The sequence below is a fragment of the Perognathus longimembris genome, chromosome 6 (assembly GCF_023159225.1).
Source record: "Perognathus longimembris pacificus isolate PPM17 chromosome 6, ASM2315922v1, whole genome shotgun sequence".
Lineage (NCBI taxonomy): Eukaryota > Metazoa > Chordata > Mammalia > Rodentia > Heteromyidae > Perognathus > Perognathus longimembris.
Window position 1 is genome coordinate 16,292,412 of NC_063166.1, and position 16,002 is coordinate 16,308,413.

General features: G+C 43.4%; 1 protein-coding gene and 1 pseudogene across 1 annotated transcript; both read right to left on the reverse strand.

Annotated features, from left to right (window-relative positions):
• Nucleotides 1–4,072: 4,072 nt before the first annotated feature.
• Nucleotides 4,073–13,274, reverse strand: LOC125352858 (zinc finger protein with KRAB and SCAN domains 3-like). The gene is made up of 7 exons (XM_048348255.1): nucleotides 13,157–13,274; nucleotides 8,201–8,688; nucleotides 7,026–7,173; nucleotides 6,757–6,818; nucleotides 6,370–6,487; nucleotides 4,721–4,734; nucleotides 4,073–4,645 (listed from the first exon to the last, which is right to left on the reverse strand). The coding sequence occupies exons 2-7, from the start codon at nucleotides 8,621–8,623 to the stop codon at nucleotides 4,088–4,090; spliced, it is 1,323 nt and encodes a 440-aa protein (XP_048204212.1). The 5' UTR covers nucleotides 8,624–8,688; nucleotides 13,157–13,274; the 3' UTR covers nucleotides 4,073–4,087.
• On the reverse strand, nucleotides 10,207–11,232 carry LOC125352889 (annotated as a pseudogene).
• Nucleotides 13,275–16,002: the final 2,728 nt, after the last annotated feature.

Here is a 16,002-nt window from a genome sequence, read left to right on the forward strand (position 1 = left end):
CATATGCTACAGAAACCCTTAGTCTTGGTAGCTGCCAATGCTTCACACCTGTAATCCTAGCTACTCAGGAGGTTCAGATCTGAGGATCACGGTTCAAAGTCATCCAGAGTACGACAGTCTGTATCATTCTTATTTCCAATTAACCACTTTCAAACTGTAAGTGCATCTTTGGCTAACTGGTACAGTGCCAACCTTGAACAATAAAGCTCAGAGAGACACAGTGCCCAGGCCTTGAGTTCAAGCCTAAAACCAGCGCACACACACACACACACACACACACACACACACACACACACACACACACGAAAGAGAACTCCTGAGTCTCATTCTTTCATGTATGATAAATATGAAGCATCATTTTTCTTAGAGAAGGCGGGATTATGATTTCTCAATTCCTACACATCCACAAGATCAACTCCAGCTAAACATATCATTCATTTTTCATGACCTAATTAAACATACAGGGGCTGGGAATGTGGCTCAGTGGTAGAATGTGGCTTGTCTAGCATGCACAAGTCCTGTGTTTGATTCCGCAGTACCACTGAAACAGAAAAAGCCAGAAGTGGTGCTCTGGCTCAAGTGGTAGAGTAGGAGCCTTGAGAAAAATGAAGCCAGGGACTGAGTTCAAGCCCAAGGACTGGAAAAAAAGAAAAAAAATCCACAATAAGCCACCTGAACAAAAATACTGAAGGAACTGGGCATCCTGAGCATATCTCCTCCCTTTGTCTTCCTTATGATATTCCATGCTACTTTTGCCAAAGCTTGCAATGCACAGGCCTCTTCAGGAGGATATCTGCTGCACTCTACCAGTCTAAGCTGAGTTAGTTCTCAGCTGCTTTATTCAGCTTAACTTCAGCCAGCACTTGGTTCAGACTTCCAGGGCCATCTGATTTACTCAATATTCCTACCTTTTTGTTGTTGTTGTTGGTTGTGAGCCTTTGAACTCTGGGCCTGGGTACTGTCCCTGGACTGAGCCTTTTTGCTCAAGGCTAGCTCTCTCCCACTTTGATTAACAGCTTCATTCTGGTTTTTGGTGATTACCTGGATATGAGTCTCAAAGACTTTATTGCTGTGAATTGCAGTCCTCATATCTCAGCCTGCTGAGTAGATAGGATTATAGGTATGAGCCCGCCTTTATTTTTATTCTTGTAGGCACTGTGAGTCAGTTTCATTTACCTGATGTTGAATATGCCCAACAGTCATGCAAGTTTCTATTCTCCTACTCTGCTATGTTATCTTATTTAATAGAGTTTAGCTCAGTCCTCACTAACTTAATGAAAATTTCATTCTCTTTTCTTAAACTTCAACATGCTTCTATTGTAAAGGCTGACAGGTAGCTTGGTGGTAAACAGCAGAGTGAGGTCCTGGGGTCAAGCCCTAGCACTAAATAAAGGAATACATTTTCTCTTTTTGTTGAGGTTTAGATCCATGTTTTCCTAACATGAACACGTCAACAATGGGAGTTTCCACTCCCAGCCCAGCTCTTTAGGCTAATAATTTCACCTTGTTTCCTCTCCTCTTTTCTCAAGTCTGAGAAGTTAATGGCCTCACAAGAAGCCAACCCTCTGCTTGTGATCTGACCCTTCCCTTTCAGCTTTGAAAATATATCACATTATTTGTGTGCCTAAACTGCTGTATTTATACCATCTTGTGCCAGCCTTTGAAGCGCAGATCCAATACTATGATTTGCACTATAGATATGAGCTATTTCCAGGCAGTCTCATATTTCTGCCTTTTTAAAAAAAATTTTGGCTTTAGCCGTGTGTGTGTGTGTGTGTGTATATAATTACATTGAGTTACTGGTCAGTTCATTTTCTAATTGGAATCACTACTACTGAGTTACTATAATGAAGGTAACAGTGAAGATTCAGAGTAATGCCCTAGCCCAATTTCAGATATTCGAATGTGTTTTTGTATTTCAACTATAACTATTATTCTTTTTTTTGGCCAGTCCTTGGCCTTGGACTCAGGGCCTAAGCACTGTCCCTGGCTTCTTCCCGCTCAAGGCTAGTACTCTGCCACTTGAGCCACAGCGCCGCTTCTGGCCGTTTTCTGTATATGTGGTGCTGGGGAATCAAACCTAGGGCCTCGGGTATACCGAGGCAGGCACTCTTGCCACTAGGCTATATCCCCAGCCCCTATAACTATTATTCTGATTGTCAAGAACACTGGTTTGAATTTTATCCACAGAAGAATGTCCTTTAGGTATAAATTGTCCTTAGAAATAGGAGAGTTTTCACCTAGGAATACTTTCTCTCAGCAGCCTATTTTGGCAATTTTGTGACCTAATGAAGTTTTATGATATAGCAGCTGATTTAGTTTTCATCAGTTGAACGAAAGCAGACAAATTTAGTCACTCTTATCTTAGAATATGACTACTATAAAAACCTATCAGTACACTACAGTAACTCATTTCAGCAACTATACCATATTAGTTGGTGGTCCATTAACTCAACAAATATTTTTGGGCCATGTATTGTTATTAGAAACATGAAAACATAATGCACATCCAGATACAGAAATTCCTGCTAACTATAGCTAAAGCCTTAGATTGTATGGAAAACAAAATTCTGAAGGTTGGTGAGAAGGCAGCAGATAGGGACCTAGAAAAAACCCAGATGAATTTCCTCGGAAATTTTGACTTTTTTGGCCTCCTGTCATGCAGTGTCAGTAGAGACATACATTGACTGCTAGAAAAACCTGTCATTCAATAATGCTGAAGTTAAATCTACTTAGGGTTGTTTCAGCTGTTTCTCACTTCTAAAATTTTAACTACATCCTCTATTTTCATTGAAACTCTGCCTTTTCTTTTGATACTTTCATTTCAAGATTTTCCCCCCAAAATTCACTGAAGCATTTTTTATGATTGCTTTAAAATCTTTGTAAAATAATTCCAGTATCTGTATTCTTGGTGTTGGTGTCTGCTTTTTCTTTTCACTTTCAAGTGAAGATTCTCAGACTTTATGTAACAAGATTTTTTTTATTTGTTAATGTTTCTTGGATTAAAAAAAAGTCTGGAGATTATGGTCTTTTGAATATTGATATTGTTTGAGCAGACTTTGAAATGCCACTAGTAATCAGTAGAACTAGACAGAAAATCAGCAAAAATGAACTACTAGCCTTTCAAAAATTTTCATCTGAGCTGGGCATCAGTGGCTTATGCCTGCAATCCTAGCTACAGGAGGCTGAGATCTGAGAATCGTGGTTTGAAGCCAGCCTGTGTAGGAAAGCCTGTGAGACTTATTTCCAATAAACTACTGAACAAAGCTGGAAGGGGCACTGTGGCTCAAGTAGTAAAATGCTGGCCTTGAGCAAAAGAAGCTTAGAGACACGCTCAAGCCAGATGACCAGAAAAAAAAACAACACAAAAAACAACGAAAATGACAAAAATCCAAAAATACTAAATCTGTACCTCTATATATCTATTCATCAAAAGCTAGAGGAGGACAAATACTGTTATGTTTAAACCAGATAGCCTAAGAACTTACGTTAATGGATTACATTCTCAGTGTAAATAATTAAGGAACTATTACCACACACACGTTTAACAGGCAATGTACTATCCGAGCAACATGCCCAGCCCCACACATGATTTTTGGAGTCAAATAATTTGAAGACCATGACTGCAAATTAATATTAAGAGTCTGAAACCAAAGTAATACTTGTTTTATATATTTGGTGTGAATTCATTTTCCTGAGGGAAGTGCAACCTTAGCACTGGATAGATGTTGTGCAATTTGCTTTGCAGAATGGGTGGGAAAGTGAATAATCATTGAGCAAAATGGGCAACACCTATATCTCTGAAATGTCTGTTTCTACTTCTTTTCATGTATTGCACAGGTCACTGTGACAGAAGTCCTTTTCCTAGGTGGCTTCTCTAGTGATAATCCAGCTTACGTGTTCCAGTAAACCCATTTCCACATGTGTCATACTGGTAGGGTTTCTCACCAGTGTGGACTTTCTGATGTTTAATAAGGCCTGTATTCTGAGAGAAACTTCTCTCACACACATTACATTTATAAGACACTGGATTTGCAATATTTCCCCGTTGGCTCTCCATTCTGCCCTGAACTTCCTAGTCAGGTTCTCAAACATTTTTAGCCCCAGTATGGATCCTCTGATGGCTCCGGAGATGAGAATGACGGCTAAAGGCTTTGCCACACGTGACACATGAGTACGGCTTCTCCCCAGTGTGAATTCTGTGATGGTCAATGAGGCCATAGATCCGGGTAAAGGTTTTCCCGCAGTTGTCACACTCATAGGGCTTCTCCCCAGTGTGGGTTCTCTGGTGTTGGATAAGGTTAGAATTCTGCCTGAAGGCCTTGCCGCATTCCTTACACGCATATGGCTTCTCACCAGTGTGAACTCGCTGATGATTGATGAGGACATTGCTGCTACTGAAGGCTTTTCCGCACTCCTCACACTTATAGGGCTTTTCTCCAGTGTGGATTTTCTTGTGCTTACTCAGGCTTGAACTCTCAGCAAAACTCTTTCCACATTCATGGCAAATGTGCCGCCTACTCCCTTTGGTACTTTTCTGTTTTCTTTGTAACCTGCTCTCCTGCTCCCAAACAATGTCCCCATGCAGGGGTCCAGGCTCTTCTTCTGAATGTTTTTCACCTGCATTCACATTACTGGTCTTTACCTGCATTTCCTCACGCAGGGGTCCAGGCTCTTCTTCTGAAGGTTTTTCACATGCAGTCACTTCATTGGTCTTTACCTGCATTTCCTGACCTGAAACCACAAATGTCAGTGACATCAGTTATATCCTGCAGGGCAGGCAGCTGTGAGATGAACAAGGAAGCAAGAATTCCAGAGGTCTCTGCATACGAAGGACAAGGATTTCAGTGCAGGAATGAGGATGGGAATAAGAGGGATACCAGGAGTCCTGGAGAGACATGAGAATGGGAACTGGCCCATCAGAAGAAACATACAACCGGCAAACAAGGGAAAGATGGAAAGCTGATGAGAACCAAGGACTGTGCTAGGCATACCTGGTTTGGATAGGTATAGGGGACTGATCTGAGAGGTCTAATAATAGTGAGATGGGGACATATACCAAGGATTTGACAAAAAGGACTAAGCACAGCAAGTGATAGTAAACAGGACAAGTAAAAGGATTTAGGAAGAATCAGAGACACAGAAATTGGTCAGTAAAGGGTTTATCTTGGATTGTACCCTAGGAAGAGTCAAGGGATGTAAGCAAGACTGTGGTCCTGAGAAATTGAGCTGGAGCCTCTCCTGTGGCACTAATGCACTCTGGGACCATTTCTATGTCTTTGCACCTTCACCTCTCAAGTCAGGGTCTGCAGTCAATATCTAGGGTTCTTGTCACTCACACTCTGTGACTCCATGTCTCACCATTTCCAAAAGAGTTCCCTCAAGTTTTCTTCAGTCAAACCTAAGTATAGGAAGGAGGGGGAAGAAAGGAATATATATGTTTTTAATGTGGGGCAGGAACTCTGGGGTTTGAACTCAGGAGCTTGCCCTTGCTTAAGCAGGCACTCTACCACTTGACCCATATGTCTAGCTGTTCCTGATGTTATTAGTTATTTAATAAGTTCTTGCTTTTTCCCAGGGGCTAACCTAGATCATAATTCTTTTATGTACACTTCCCATGTAGTTGGGATGATAGGTACACACAACTCAGTACAGCTGGCTTTTTCTTCATTAACATGGAGTCTTGTGAACGTTTTTCCCTGGGCTGGTGTAAAATTACAGCCCTTATCTAGCCTCTCAAGAAGATAAGATTACAGGCTTAAGCCTCTATAATCAACTTTATTATTTTTTTTTCAGTGCTGAAAATTGAACTCATGGCCTTAATCAAAATGGTAGATAAGAACTCCACACCAGTAACTCATGCCTACACTATTCAGGAGGCTGAGATCTGGGGTTCACAGTTCATATCCAGCCTAGGCAAGAAAGTCTGTGACTCTTTACCACTCTTAATACTCAAGAAAAGCTGGGAGTGCAACTCTGGCTCACAAAGGAAAGCGCGACCTTGAGCAATAAAACTCAAAAGACCCAGAACTGGCACATACACAAAATAAAGCAAAAAGTAAAACAAAATGGGAGGTAAGACTCTACTCAAACCAGCATTTATTGAGCATTCCTCATGAAGGCAACGATACTAGAGAGTCCAGCTGAACCTAATTCATCCCACTCACCTTGACTAGAAGATTGGCAAGACAAAGAAAGTAAGATCACAAGTGTCATGGAGCTAGTCAGTGGTTTGGAAAGTCACAAATGTGGTTTAGAATCCAAACATCATGAACTCAATCTATTCTAAGGATCTCACAGGGTTAGTACGTTCTAATATACAGGGGATGCCAAGAAACCCTAGGAGAAATCAGTGCCCATTGGTCTTACCCAGGGAGACGTGGCTGCCACAATTCTGCCTTTCATCTCTGTAGGGGTTCATCTGAGATGAATCCTGGTGAACCCATGCAGGGGACAGGGTCATGGCATCTTCCATTTTCACCAATCCCTAAAGGAACAGAAGTGGTTGACCAAAGAGACAGACGAAGGAAGAGCTGACAGGCACCAACAACTCCTCAAGACAGCAATGAAGCTTGACAAGCCTCTTAAGTAGACAGTGATAAGCACCCTTGGGCTAGATGAGAAAATTCACATCCCATTTAGGACTCATGTAGAGGGGCTTAGCTGGGGGTCAAAGGTGAAATGGGAATAGAGGAACTCTGCAGGAAGTACAACAATGATAAAAGGAAGTAGGAAGGCAAAGGGGCTCCAGCTCACCTGGGACTCTGGAGTGAGTCTGGCAGAGATCATTGGTTCTTCACCACAGCCTTCGTGGAAAACTAAGAAGGAAAGAATCTGGGCATGAGACCTACCCTAGCATCCAGCCTTCCTGCCTGTGCAATACAAGCTTAAAAACTAGGAAAAGTTCTGCAAAAACAAGTTTACATACAGTTGACTCATTTCCCAAATACTTGATCCCTAAACCACCAATAAGAGAGAGACAGAAAGAGAGAAAATATACAACCTAGAAGACAACACTCACTCACCTCTGTCTTGTAAGGGTTGGGATTCCAAAGATTCATTCTTAAGTACAGAGTTCATAGGCTTCAACTGGCTATTCTGTGAGCCCAGGGCAGTTGCTAATGGGACCACTTTGGAACAGAGCAGTTCTTGCTCTTGATCACCATCTGGGACCTAGAAGTCAATCATTTTTCTTTTCATTTACTCATCACACATGTCTATAACACTTTCCATAACCTGGCACTGCTTCCAAGAACACTACAATTTATGGATACACTGAGACTTAGCATATTGTTACAATAGAGTTCTGTAAACAATTCCAAGTCAAGAAACTTAGTTTCCTTGCTCCCAGTCCTGTGAGGGGAATGTGAACAAAGACTGTACCATGCAAAGAGAAAACAGTCTCATAACACAGGCTGAAGATGGAGCTAAAACCAATTTCTACCAGTTTCAAAACTAGTGGTCTGTAAAGTTTGATAGAAGACTGACTTCACTTTTATTAGTTTCTAAGAGACTGATGGATCATTAATGCAAGCAACAAACAAATGTGGGCTAAGCAGTGGCCACTTTGCAAGACAGCATCTTAAAGCTAAATTGGTAATCATCACTTTCAAATGACCAGGTTTTTTGGGGGTGTCTGAGAATAGGAATTGAAGTTGGTACTTGCTGTTTTCACTCAGTGAATGCAGCTCTACCAACTGAGCCACACTTCCAACCCCAATTCCCTGTTTTTAACCTTGTCATTAAGCTAGTTTGTCTACCCCTTTAATTTAATGTTATCACAAATTAGTTCACTATTTTGCTGTGTTTCATCATGTCTGAGTTATTTTGCAATGTTTTGGTATTTTTCCTTTATGTATTTAGGATTCCTGTTTTGAACTGGATATTGTATATATGCGTACCTGAACTAGGGAAGGGAAAGAAAAAAAGAGGGAGAGTGTAACAAATATGATGGGAAATGTACTCCCTACCTTATTGTGTAACTGTACCCCGTCTGTACATCACCTTGTCATGAAAATTTACTTTTAAAAAATGAGGACAAGATAAAAAAAAATTCCTTTTCTGAGAAAGGAGGTCACGGTATTTTTGCCTTACTGTCAAAGATGTTCATGGTACAAAGAGACTGAGAACACCCAGGCTTGAAAGGCACGTCCCTCGCTGGGAGAGTATAGGGTGCAGATACTAAACCTGTTCAATCTACCTGCGGCATGGGCTCATCCAGCTGCCTCTCCAAATACTCCAGCAGCACCACCACCTCTGCCCCACTCTCTGGGCACTGCTCCCGCACCCAGCCCTGCAGGTCCCCTGGCAGGATAGTGAGAAATTGCTCCAGCACCAGCAGCTCCAGGATCTGCTCCTTGCTGTTCAGGTCCGGCCGCAGCCACTGTCTGCAAAGCTCCCGCAGCTGGCTCAGCGCCTGGGCAGGGCCTGCAGTCTCGAGGTAGCAGAAAGCACGGAAACGCTGGCGACAATGCTCAAGACCCTGGGCACCGCTGCCTGGCAAGTGGACCTTCTTTGCAAAGGAGGAGGCGTCTTTGTCCTCCACCTTTATGATCTGAAGTCCCATGTAATCCTCTGTAGTTTGGTCGTCCAGGGCTGTGCTGGCCCTCGACTCTCTAGCCATCTTGAGTGAAAGCAGTATTGGGAAGTCACTGTAGTGCCACAATGTATGTCGGCAACAGATCTCTGAAATACAGAAATAAGTCAGTTATCTTCTAAGTTTGCAAACATTTGCCTCTCCTCATGTCCAGGATTCTCTGATGATTCCATCACAGAACATTCGTGGCGCTTTCTTCCCTATGTTCAACTGCCTCTTTGGCTTCACTTTCTGTACCACCCCAAACCTGATCCCTTGTATAATCTTCCCAATGTTGGCCATGACAGAGTCTTCCCACCCCTACTGCCTTGATTAATGGACATAGAAATTGAGAGTGAAAATCCAGGCTTGTTCCTGCACTCTCCAGAGAGCATCTCAGTGATTGGCTGAACCTGCCTGGTCTTCTGAGCTCAGGGGCTGCCTCTGGCCATTGCCACCCCTTCAATTTGCCATCTCCTAAGGGCCAGACTACCTGGACCAACATCCCTCCAGGCTCAGGCAGTGTTACCCCCACTAAACCTTCAACACATCCTCACTGCCCACCACAGAATGCTGCCCTGGCAGAAGTATCCAGATATGCTTCTTTCAGTTACTGTGTTTTCTGGTAACCAGTCCCATGATGCCTGTCTTCTTCCTTGGATTCAAGGACCTCACTCTCCAGTGCTTAACATATGGTAAGTACTATATTAACTTCAGTTAAGTATCTAATCATTGGCCTTTCTTGGTTTAGGTAAGAGTGAGCAATGGAATTCTACTGTTGACTGTTTCCTCTTTCCACATCTTAGAATCAATCACTTGTAGCACTTTAACCCCTTTTTTCTAAGCTAAACCTTCTTGATCCCTATTCTGAGCTGCTTCCCAGGCAGTTCTACCTGTAAATCTTGCAAATTCAATTTTTTAAAAATAATTTTATTGCTTTTAACAAGTTATAGAAAAAGTGTTCAATTCAACACATCAGTTTATGAGTACAATGCATTTTGGTCAATGTCACCTCCTCCATCATTCTCCCCCAATTCTCCTGGTTCCCCCCATTCCCTCCATTTTCCCTGTTCCATTTTCACATTTGGACATGGAAGATTATGGCGGAATTCACCCACACTTCTTGCGCCAATGATCCGACCCATTCCCCTTGACCTGCACCCCCCCCCCCCATACCTCAGGTACCAGCTTTCTGGTATTTATTTTATTAAACCATAGGCTAGCTGGTCTAGAGTTACACCCCTGGAATGCTCCCCTGCACAGAGCATTGTTAGTGAACGCATGTGTGTGCTCGTGTAGATTTCTTTGCTGTCTGTGCTACTCCTTGGGCATCTGCTCCATGCAGAGGACAACCGCTATGGAAAATGTAAAGCTGCGTGCAGACGGAGTCCTTGCCCTCTGCTGGTAAGGCAAGAGCCACCTTGATCATGGAAATCAAATTGAAAGAGGCTCTGTGTGTCTTCCATCTCTGTTGCCTCCAATGCCTTAGAAAAAGGTGTTTCAAAGAAAAATGCCAATGTTGTGGCTCTTTTTGTATCATCTTAATAATGGCTATGAAGGACATAGATTCAATGATTCAATATACATCCCAGAATTTTCTGGCATCAGAACGGGGTTTGTCATGATAGGCAATTTTATAATCTGCCCATTATTCTAGTGGATCCAGAGATTTGATGACAGGTTTGTGCTTCAACCAGTGGTCCCGTGGTGGGAAGGCCTTCCATCCATGCTAACTTTATTTTGCCAAACCAACATCTACCAAGACGCCTCTTGTCACAGAAGTGTTGTTTGCACCCTGAAACAACTTACTTCGGAAGTCACATCTTGGAATTCATTTGAATCTTTAAATACTTGGGAATCAAATTCCATTTGACTCTTTGGGTCCGGTAGGCAAGGTCCAAACGCTTCTAGCAAAAGAGTCTCTTCTTGCACAGCTTTCTCATAGTCTGCAAAAGAGAGCTTTCCATCGTGGTCATGGTCCATTTTCTTAAGTGTTATTTCAACCAAATCTTTATTTTATTTATTTATTTATTTTTAATTAATTAAAAAAATTTTTTTTGGCCAGTCCTGGGCCTTGGACTCAGGGCCTGAGCACTGTCCCTGGCTTCTTTTTTCCTCAAGGCTAGCACTCTGCCACTTGAGCCACAGCGCCACTTCTGGCCATTTTCTGTATATGTGGTACTGGGGAATTGAACCCAGGGCTTCATGTATACGAGGCAAACACTCTTGCCACTAGGCAATATCCCCAGCCCCTCAACCAAATCTTTAATTCCTTCATCAGGGTCTTCTTCAGATGGCTGTTTGAGAAGGCTGTTCTTCAACATGTGAAACATTTCCTCTTTTGAAATGAAGCCATCAGTCTACGGCCATACCACCCTGAACGCGCCCGATCTCGTCTGAAATGAAGCCATCACCATTCAAATCAAACACTTCAAAGCAATCTCTGTCCATGATCATGTCATCTGTCATTCCAAATGTGGTGTGCAGGATGTTCTGGAATGCAATGCGATCAAGTCTAGTGACTGAGCCTGGCTGCTCCGTTGCTTCTCTCACCAAGGTATAGAAAAGCTTGATGAGTCTTGTCACTTCAAATTTCTTAAAGTGACGGCTGTTTTTGGTCAGGTGTCCGTCAGCTTCTGCAGCTTCTTGCGGTTCATGACAGGTGCGTATGCAGTGGGCCGGGGACGCTGCCTGTGCCCGCTCTCGCTCCCGCCGAGATATACCCCTTCTCTCCTGTCAATATTCTTTCTCATGCTCTCCTTCCCAAGTGATCTGACGTCCTTACCTGAGCGGGGTCCTCTGCCTTCGTCCCAGGTTTTCAGGTCCCTGTTCGGGCGCCACTCTGCTGGAGCCAGCCAGCAACGAAAGGGAATCCTGAATGAGGAGGCGAGGATTAAAGAAAAAGAAAGATACAAGACAGGAGAAAAAAAGACAAGAGACAAAAGATGGGGTCCGGGAGGTCTGCAGCTCAAGATTGTAACTCAAGACTGCAGCCATGTTTATTCTTTTTTTTTTTTTTTTTTTTTTTTTTTTTTTTTTTTTTGCCAGTCCTGGGCCTTGGACTCAGGGCCTGAGCACTGTCCCTGGCTTCTTCCCGCTCAAGGCTAGCACTCTGCCACTTGAGCCACAGCGCCGCTTCTGACCGTTTTCTGTATATGTGGTGCTGGGGAATCGAACCTAGGGCCTCGTGTATCTGAGGCAGGCACTCTTGCCACTAGGCCATATCCCCAGCCCCGATGTTTATTCTTAACTTCCAGCTTATATGCAGTTTAGGAACCAGGGAATAGCATAGGATTAACTAAGGTTTAAGAAAACAGGAAGGCCCTGAACTTGGTAAATGACAAGAGAAAAGGAAAGCTCATGTGCAGAAGGAAGTTAAAATTTTTTTGGTGGTTACAGGACTTGAACTCAGGGCCTGGGCATTGTCTGTCAGCTTTTTTTGCTTAAGACTAGTACTCTACCACGTTTAGTCACAGCTCCACTTCCAGTTTTCTGGTGGATACTTGGAGATAAGAGTTTCAGGGACTTTCCTGCTCAGGCTGTGTTTGAATGGTGATTCCCTGATCTCAGCCTCCTGAGTAGCTAGGCTTACAGGCATGAGTCAACAGCAACCAGGCAATGTTAGTAATTTCAAACAGAAAATGACACAATATTGTTACAGTGGAGTGTAGGGGAGGTAGTGTGGACTTGTTATGGGGTTCCAGGGAAGGGGTTCCCCATCCCTCACAGAGTCAACCACTCAGACACAGTCTCAGGCAAAAAAGATGGATTTAGGGGCTGGGAATATGGCCTAGCGGCAAGAGTGCTTGACCTTTGGAAGTAGAATGACTCAAACTCCAGAAGCAATCCTTGCAGGCTTACAAATTAAAAGGCCTTATTTACAATCATTACAAAAGTATTTTGGGGTTGGGAATATGGCCTAATGGTAAACTTGCCTCATATACATGAAGCCCTGGGTTCAATTCCTCAGCACCATATACATAGAAAATGGCCAGAAGTGGCGCTGTGGCTCAAGTGGCAGAGTGCTAGCTCAGGCCCTGAGTCCAAGCCCCAGGACTGGCCAAAAAAAAAAAAAAAAGATGGATTTATTGGGGAAGTTCAAGATGGACTGGTCCCAGGTTACAGAAAAACATGTAACACAAAACAGGAGAGTGGCACAGAGACTTACTCCCAGAAGATTTCTAAGTATCAAGAATCCAATTTAGCTCCAATGGCAAACTGACTTGGGATGCCATGGGGCCCCGAACATGTGGCATGGCATAATGGCACCTGAGCTGGCCTGACCCAAATAGGGTAGGGTCAGGAGGCTGGGTAACAGGAAACTCCCAGTACCAAGCACTTCACTCAGAGGTTCAGTTACCTATAGGAGGCCATGTGCCCGCCCCTGTAACACCCTTTACCTAGGGATGGGACTTCCCTTCCTGTAGGAATCCAGGCACACACATCAAGACAAGATACTGGATAGTACATCTTGCCACGTGGCCAATATGGTGCTGGCCAGATCTGACCTCCATATTACAGACTCATATCATATACCTAATATATATGGCCTAACTTAGAGACTTATAAAGAACTTGTAGATCCTCAGCACATAGTGGGGCCAATGATTTCTGCTGATACCAGTTCTTTCCACGTTGTTGGAAACTTCTCTAGCTCCCTTAAGTCTCAAGCCAAAGATAAAGTATCTTTACACCTTCGAAGACCATTGTGAATTTGAACATCACAAGACACTATGGGTTAGGCTGCTCTTTGGAATATCTGATTTTCCCCCCTCCTGAAATAGAGAAATCCATCACAAAAAGAACTGGGTGAATAACACTAAAATTAGGACAACAACTACTCATTGAAGATAACATGCTGCCACAGTTAAAAATTTTTTTAAAAGGGCAAATCATTAGCTGTGCTTAATGTAACCGATAACATTTTAAGCAACTTACACATTTCATTGTCTAAAAACCCCAGTGATTTAAAGTGACGTCATTATCCCCGTTTTACAAAGCCAATAAAAGAAGACACAGGAGGATTGATCAAAAATCATACAGGAAGTCAACCAAGCAACCCGACTTCGAAGTTCTGGCTCTTGTCCCAGGACAACAGAATCAATGGAAGACCCTGGAACTAACGTGGTCGCCAGGAAGGACAAAAATACAACCGCTCCCATGTTCAAGGTTCGCTTATGTGACCCATGAGTCCCACCAGCAACTGAGTGACGGCCCTAGACGCCCGGAAACGACCCCGGGACTCCCGGGATTCCTGGCCCTGCCACCGGCCGGGCCTCCCGCGCCTCTCCCAGGGAGTCTGGGTCCTCCCGCTGGGGCCCACCGGGAAAGCGCCGGAACCGGGAAGGAAAGCGCTCCACACGCTTACTCCGCAAATGCACCCCGACCCCGGTACAAAAGAAACGCACCACTGACAGGAGGGGAGCCACCGGAGGACAACTACACACTCACACACCAGAAAGCAGCCTCTGCTCAGCCCACACTCCACACAAGTGCACGGAAGTAGCAAACCTCCCGCAGGGCGGGGCGGAGAGCCAAATCCGGTCTCTCTAGCTGTCTCCTTGGCAGCACTCTCGATGGTTTGCTGCCTCTGGGTCTCCTCTCCTCCTGGCCCTCTTAGTTTTAAAAGAAATTAAAAGTAAAAATTGCCCCTAGTGATTGATAAGAAAGGGATAAAAAGAAAAGTACTAAAGTGTGTGTGCCTTGGTACCTTTGCAAAAACAAGAGAGTGAAAAGAAATCCATACTTGATAGTGGTCACTGAAATTCAGAGATCCTTCCCCACCCCAACTTTTCCCATTTCTATGCCAAGCTGACTCCACACAAAATCCCTAACTGGGCATTCTTTACGATTGCAGTAACGCATTCAAGCCCTAGTGCTGGCAAAAGAAAAACAACAACAAAACAAAAGGGCTATCCACTGACTAAATTTTAACTGTTGCCTTTATAAAACCAGTGTTTTGCAGGATGTGGCTCTGATGCGCTTGGCAAACCTAATGTTCTGCTGCTTGCCTATTTTTGTCCCCGGTATAGACACAGGCTGCTTTTACTTCTTTCATCACAACAGCGGAGTCAGAGCCTTTGAAAAGTTCCCAGTGCTCTTCCCATTCCTGGCTAGGCTTGCTCCTTTTGAATGTAATGGCTCTGCTTGAATGTTACCCTACCTGTCCCTTGGTTTCAATATAATAAAGCTCAAAACTCTTAACCTAATGTTGGAGGCCGTTGTTTATGAATGACAGAAAAGTACATCTTTTCATCCTTACCTCTTTAGGGTGTTTCCTAACTATATTGTTATGTCACAATTGTGAGATACGTTGTATCTCCTAATTCTGTAGTGTGGACTTTCATATCCCTGGGAAGGAGTTATAATACTTGTTTTATATAATCAGAAACGAAATTTACAGACGACATTGTGGCTGGAAAAAAAGGTTTGAGAGCAATGGGCTCATTATACACAGGAGAATCCACATGAGGGACAAAAATAATGTTCTCCAAGCATGAGGGAAGGCTTCTTTTCTAGCATCAGAGGATATACACTGGAGACAAGTGTTACCTCTGTAATGAGCATGGCAAAGCCTTCAGTCAGAATGCAGGGGTGTTTCAGCAACTTTCAATACACACTGGTGAAAACCCCTATCAGTGCAGTAGTGCAGTAAGAGCTTTAGTAGGTAGACACTCATTATGAAACATCAAAGACACCACACAGTAGAGACACCATAAGTGTGATGAGTGTGGGAAAACCTCTGGTCATCACTGTCACCTTATTAGGCATTTCAGTATCCACACTGTAGCTAAACTGGACTAATTTTGTGGACTCTCAGATCCCTAAGTGGAGCCATAGTGGAAGAGAGGATTTTGACATGACCTATTCTTTGATTAACAAATTCATTTCACTTTGGGATGAACAGCTTGTTTTCAAACTAGATGCTGGTGTCTCCCAATGGAGAGGCCAGTGGCCTCTTTATTCTCTATGCCTTAGTTCATTTCTAATGATTTCTCTTTCACTTTACTTCTTTACTTTTTCTTTTACTCATTCCATGCTTCTTAATGATTTCTCTGCAAGGGACAAAGAAATCTTATCTGGAAATAAGTTTGTATGGAGAGACTGTTGATTAATACTGAATACTCAATAACTTCAGGCTTACACCGTATGGCCGGCGACATTAGCTAGCGCTCACTCTACTTTCTCTAATGGGGAAGCAGCGGACTACAAGAGACTGAACTGTATCTGCCTCTATTTCCAACGGACTCACATTCAACTTTCACTCACACACACACAAGCCAGGAAAATTTTATGAATCCTTTTTTAAAAAAAAAAAAAGGAACCTGAACTTTACTAACAGCTGGAACAATCCGCATCAGCGGCGGGAGAAGAGCTTTAATTTAGTTGATTTTCTGTGGTTCTTGGTTGTTCGCTATTCTCACAGTG

Bases quoted from the DNA above. Each gene is read 5' to 3' on its own strand.
- LOC125352858 (XM_048348255.1), bottom strand. From the start codon at position 8,623: ATGGCTAGAGAGTCGAGGGCCAGCACAGCCCTGGACGACCAAACTACA. The intron at 6,819-7,025 runs GTGAGTGAGTGT...TTTCCTTCTTAG, and splicing joins CCAACCCTTACAAGACAGAG to TTTTCCACGAAGGCTGTGGT. The intron at 6,488-6,756 runs GTGAGCTGGAGC...CTGTTCCTTTAG, and splicing joins GACTCACTCCAGAGTCCCAG to GGATTGGTGAAAATGGAAGA.